At 38.2% G+C, this 5,000-nt stretch overlaps 1 protein-coding gene across 2 annotated transcripts in view; it reads left to right on the forward strand.

Annotated features, from left to right (window-relative positions):
* LOC134187801 (multiple epidermal growth factor-like domains protein 11) overlaps positions 1-5,000 on the forward strand; it is a 31,631-nt gene that overhangs the window by 3,624 nt on the left and 23,007 nt on the right. For both annotated transcript variants that reach the window (XM_062655962.1, XM_062655963.1), the window contains exons 2-4: positions 749-847; positions 3,102-3,205; positions 3,454-3,546. In XM_062655962.1, the coding sequence (XP_062511946.1) occupies positions 749-847; positions 3,102-3,205; positions 3,454-3,546 (296 nt within the window). The remainder of the gene's footprint in view (positions 1-748; positions 848-3,101; positions 3,206-3,453; positions 3,547-5,000) is intronic.

A 5,000-nucleotide genomic window follows, 5' to 3' on the forward strand; every position in this document is an offset into this window, starting at 1 on the left:
ATTGACTATGCTGCTGTGGCGTGATTATCATTGAGTAAGACACCGAATCAACCACTCTATCGGTTGGAGATAAAAGCTGTTCGTGTTATAACAAATAGTTCATTCATGGAATCCAGTAAACCATAGTTTCAGCACTTGAGATTTGCTGATTTTGAATGTGTACACAGAATACATGTGGCGAAATTCGCACACGAAGCTACTAGTGGTTCTCTGGTCCAGTCAATAACAAGTGAACCAAAGAGATAACTGAAAGATGAGCTCGTGCTAGTACTACCATACCAGCTTTCTCTATATATATCGATCCAAGACAGAAGCACTGAAGAGGACGCTTGAATATAGAGGAACAACTCTGTGGAATTCATTACCATGTAGTTTACGATGTATACAGTCATTTTGAATTTTAGTACATCTATTATTAAAGAGTATTACTGTCTATATTATTCTAGGGTACCTGGAAGACCGGCATACGCCACTGCCGAAGGTTTTCCTAGTAAAATAGAAACTCTAATACTACTACTACTACTACTGCTACACACACACACACACACACACACACACACACACACACACACACACACACACACACACACACACACACACACACACACACACACACACACACACACACACACAATTTTAACACACAGGACATATTTAGAGATAGATATGAACGTTGTCTGTGTATTTAATTAATTAATTACAAAGGCACAAGGAAGTGTGTTGACAATAATTATTATGTGCTCTGTAGGAAGAGTGTCTCTTACCTTGTTACATCAGTTGAAGTCTACAAAACTAAGACGTACTACAGCTGCGGCATTTGGAATTTCGGCACATGCACAAGATACCAGTTAGTTATTCGACATATTGTCAGCGTCTGTATGAGTGTGCTTATTCATCTCTTACAATGCTAGTCTACATGATACTAACGTATCAATCATACTTGCACTGTATATAAATAATCATTGCTATGCAGTACGTGACGTAACCCAAATTTTTAGGGTGTGATTGTTTTTACAATTGCATTTGTCGCATCTGTTGCTACACTTAGTGATCAGCAATCAAGGGCTTGGAAGCTTGTATTTACATGTCTGAAAGGCTTGGTGTAAAGCGATCAAGGCCTTGGTACGTCATGATGTCGGTAAATTGAGAGGGACTTCTATACTTGTATGCATCTTTGTACTCTCTTGTGTACGTCAGTGTCGTTATATCGAGTGCCCTTATATCAGGAGGTGAACTGCCATGTTTTGTATGCATGCTCGTTTGTCCCACAATGCCACACAGTTCGGGAAATAGGGAATTATTTTGGCCCGCACAGACTGAGCCTTGGTAGGACATTCTTGTATGGTGTTACATGTATAATCAAGTGCCTCCCATACTGCAGCCATTTTGGATTTAATTTTTAATAACAAACTTCCAAGGGAGAACTGACAGCGGTAAAGGCAGCTGAGGTTTTCTCTGGATAAAGCATGCTAGGAGGCACCTAAGTTCATGAAATTAACAGTTACACCATTGGAAAGGCAATCACCTGATGAGAGACAAGGTTTACACTATCATCATATATATGCCCATATCGATGGTTGTTTTGTCCAAACACTTCCCAACACTGGTGCAATATTTGGTCAGACAAACAACGTATTTGGTGGGACATTGTCTTAAGTCCTACCGTTATTTTCCACACTGCCGCATTATCTACGTCATATCACTATGGTCTTATATCCTGGTGTTGTTATATCAAGAGTTGACCTTACTGGAAACCGCAATTGAGCAACATTCAGTGCTCAACAACTGAAATGAAATTGTGTTAATGTACACATTTGCAAGGATCCACGAAGGATTAAGTGAATATTAAATGAAGTATTCACTGAAAATTTTTCTAATTGGACTTCAAGATATGCCATTAATATCAAATTTAATCCCCCAATAATTTCAATCTGGATATTTACACCACTGCTAGTCCAGGAGTGTCCCCAAGATTTTGCCTTTCCATTCCAACTTTTATGTTGCCACCCTCAGGAAAGCTATGAAGCATCTTTGCTTACACTGAGATATGTCACAAACTGTTGTCATGGAATGTTTAGGCACAAAAGGAACAGAGTGGTTTATTTTTATAGAAAGTTACTCTCTGTCTTAGTTCACTGTGCGTGACCACATGATAGCTATATTAAGCATTGTAGCCTGTGGAAAATTTCCAGACCTCAAAAGTCGAGAACCTAGTACATACATAGGATAGGAAGGGCCAGATATCTACTAGAACTTCTTTGTTACCATCAGATACTTACCTAAATAGTGTGCGGTGCTGACCTCTGTTGATGTTTGAGTACTAATATTACAATTAAATTCATACCATATGGCAGTCTTTGGCCTAATTGGTTTCTTCAAGCCAAGTATTCCAGAAACTACTTGTTAGCTTCACGAACTTCCCACTTTTCAAAATACAAATACAAGTCTATTGTCTTCATAGGTAATCACTGCCTACTCATGCAGCAAACCATGGCAGGCTTGTATCAAGTGGAAACCAAGGCATGACGGAGTACCGTGCCTTTTGTATGCCGGGGACAACCCTGCAGTCTGTGCTCATGATACGATTATGCGCCAATTGTAGAATTAAAAATGTTTTTTTGTGGGAGTAATGAATGAAAAAATTGGAAGGAGTGTGTCTAATTTCTGGCTGACACTCTGTTAGTAGGATACTCTTACCGCTTGCTGTTCGATCGAGAAGAGGTGTTGGGTTGTTGTCTGTCTATTGTCTGTCTATTTCACTGTTTGTGTAATGTTTGTCAATCTGTTTGTTTGTCGTTTGTTTGTTGTTTGTTGTCTTTTTGTAAGTCTGTTTATCTGTTTGTTTATCTGTTTGGTTATGTGTTTGTTTGTGTGTTTGTTTGTCTGTTTGTTTATCTGTTGTTATCTGTTTGTTCATCCGTTTGTTCATGTTTTTTTCATTTGTTTCTTCATTTGTTTTTTCATCTGCTTGTTAATCTTTTGTATCTGTTTGTTAATCTTTTTTTATCTGTTTGTTCATCTGCTTGTTCATCTTTTTGTTCATCTGTTTGTTCATCTGTTTGTTCATCGGTTTGTTTCTTCATGTTTTGTTGATTGTTTAGGAACAGATATCGAATTTTAACGAAGACTATGTACAGAGCAAATTACCAGACTACAAATTCTTGCTGTCCAGGCTGGAGTCAAGCTGGAACCCAATGCACCACTCGTAAGATATACTTTACCATTTAGCTTATAGTTTATTTTGTAATACTTTAGTGTGCGCACACATGCACGCACGAACGCGTGCGCGCACACTCATGCACACACACACACACACACACACACACACACACTCACACACTTACACACACACACACACACACACACACACACACACACACACACACACACACACACACGCACACCTGTTGTTTCTGTTTGTCTTATATTTATTAATTGCACACTAATGTTTAGCGATCTGTTCCCCGTCATGCCGAAATGGAAAATGCATAGCTCCGAATAAGTGCAACTGTGAAGCTGGATGGAAAGGAGCAACGTGCAGTCAGAGTAAGTCATTTTAGAGAGTGCGTTACATCTTCATGTCACATCAACTTTATGAGAGGAGTTGAACTTGTGTTTGGTAATAATAATTAATTGATATCAATACTCAGTTGGACTAGTCTACTTGCATGAATCCAGTATTGAATGATATTTGAACTGCAGTTTAGTAAGCAATTTAAATTAATAATTTTCTAAAATTTATGAAATTAAATAGCTTACAAACGTTTATTGATTTATAGTACAGTAGGACACCACTTATCCGACACTCAGATATCCGACAGCATGGATTATCCGATGATGCATGGCTTGTCTGAACTGCGAGGCTGTGCGAGCGAAAGCATTGATCCAGACTAAGATTAGTGGTTACTTTAAGTCTTGACCGTTCCCATTAGTGTTCTCCCCAGTCAAAGAAGTTGTACTGTAGTAGTTGTTACATGTACAATTAGATGTTGAGCTTCTGTAAGTATTCTGCAGTCATTTTCAAAATTCTTCAGTTATCCGACATTTTCAGTTATTCGAAGTCTTTTTGGTCCCATGCCCATCGGATAAGTGGTGCCCTACTGTACATTCATTAGCTGTTTCATTATGATATTCTCCTGCTACTTTACCTACTGCACTACAGTTCTCTATGACACCATGTATATATGTATCTATCTATATCTATATCTATCTATCTATCTATGAAAGGTCCTTTATTGTAATATACCGAACGATACAGTACAATAAGCGTCTACAGGACTGGTAGCACTATAACAGAAGTAGAGTTCTGGAGTACTATGTAGAGGTCCAGTCGAAGACAATCTATCTATCTATCTATCTATCTATCTATCTATCTATCTATCTATCTATCTATCTATATATATATATATATATATATATATATATATATATATATATATATATTAGAATGCAATATAATGTTTATTTATTACAAGTCCTAGGAGGGACATTTTAGCATTGCTACACCACAGTCTAGTAGAGAATTGCTGATGAAAAATTAAATGACTAACAGATTGGCTAATTGAAACATTAAAAGAAACTCTACGTGCTATAATTTTGAGCTCTTGAAGATGTCCAAAGACCCAGGGTCTCAACTACGAGCGGATGAAAAATGCTGCTTGTGCTGGGTACATTGAAGTGATGTCGTCTGTCCTTCTCTATCTCTCCTGCTTCTGATTCTGCACCTGGATAATATATCTAGTCTGCGCACTAATGCTAATGGCCACACAGGAGATGTGCGTGTGAACTAGGTAGAAGGTCATCACTCCGCCAATTGTAGATCTCAGACTACAAGCCTAGACTACACCCGTCACCAACACTCCATAGACTTACTTTTTCAACATGCTTCAGTTGTCTGCAAGTGCTGGATATGCCACAAACACCAAGCAACCGTCATAGCATCCCCTGTGGTACGTTTATTGGATTAGTTGTAACCCTAATTTGATTTTGAAGTTAAGGGA

The sequence above is a fragment of the Corticium candelabrum genome, chromosome 12 (genome assembly GCF_963422355.1).
Source record: "Corticium candelabrum chromosome 12, ooCorCand1.1, whole genome shotgun sequence".
NCBI classification, from domain to species: Eukaryota; Metazoa; Porifera; class Homoscleromorpha; order Homosclerophorida; family Plakinidae; genus Corticium; species Corticium candelabrum.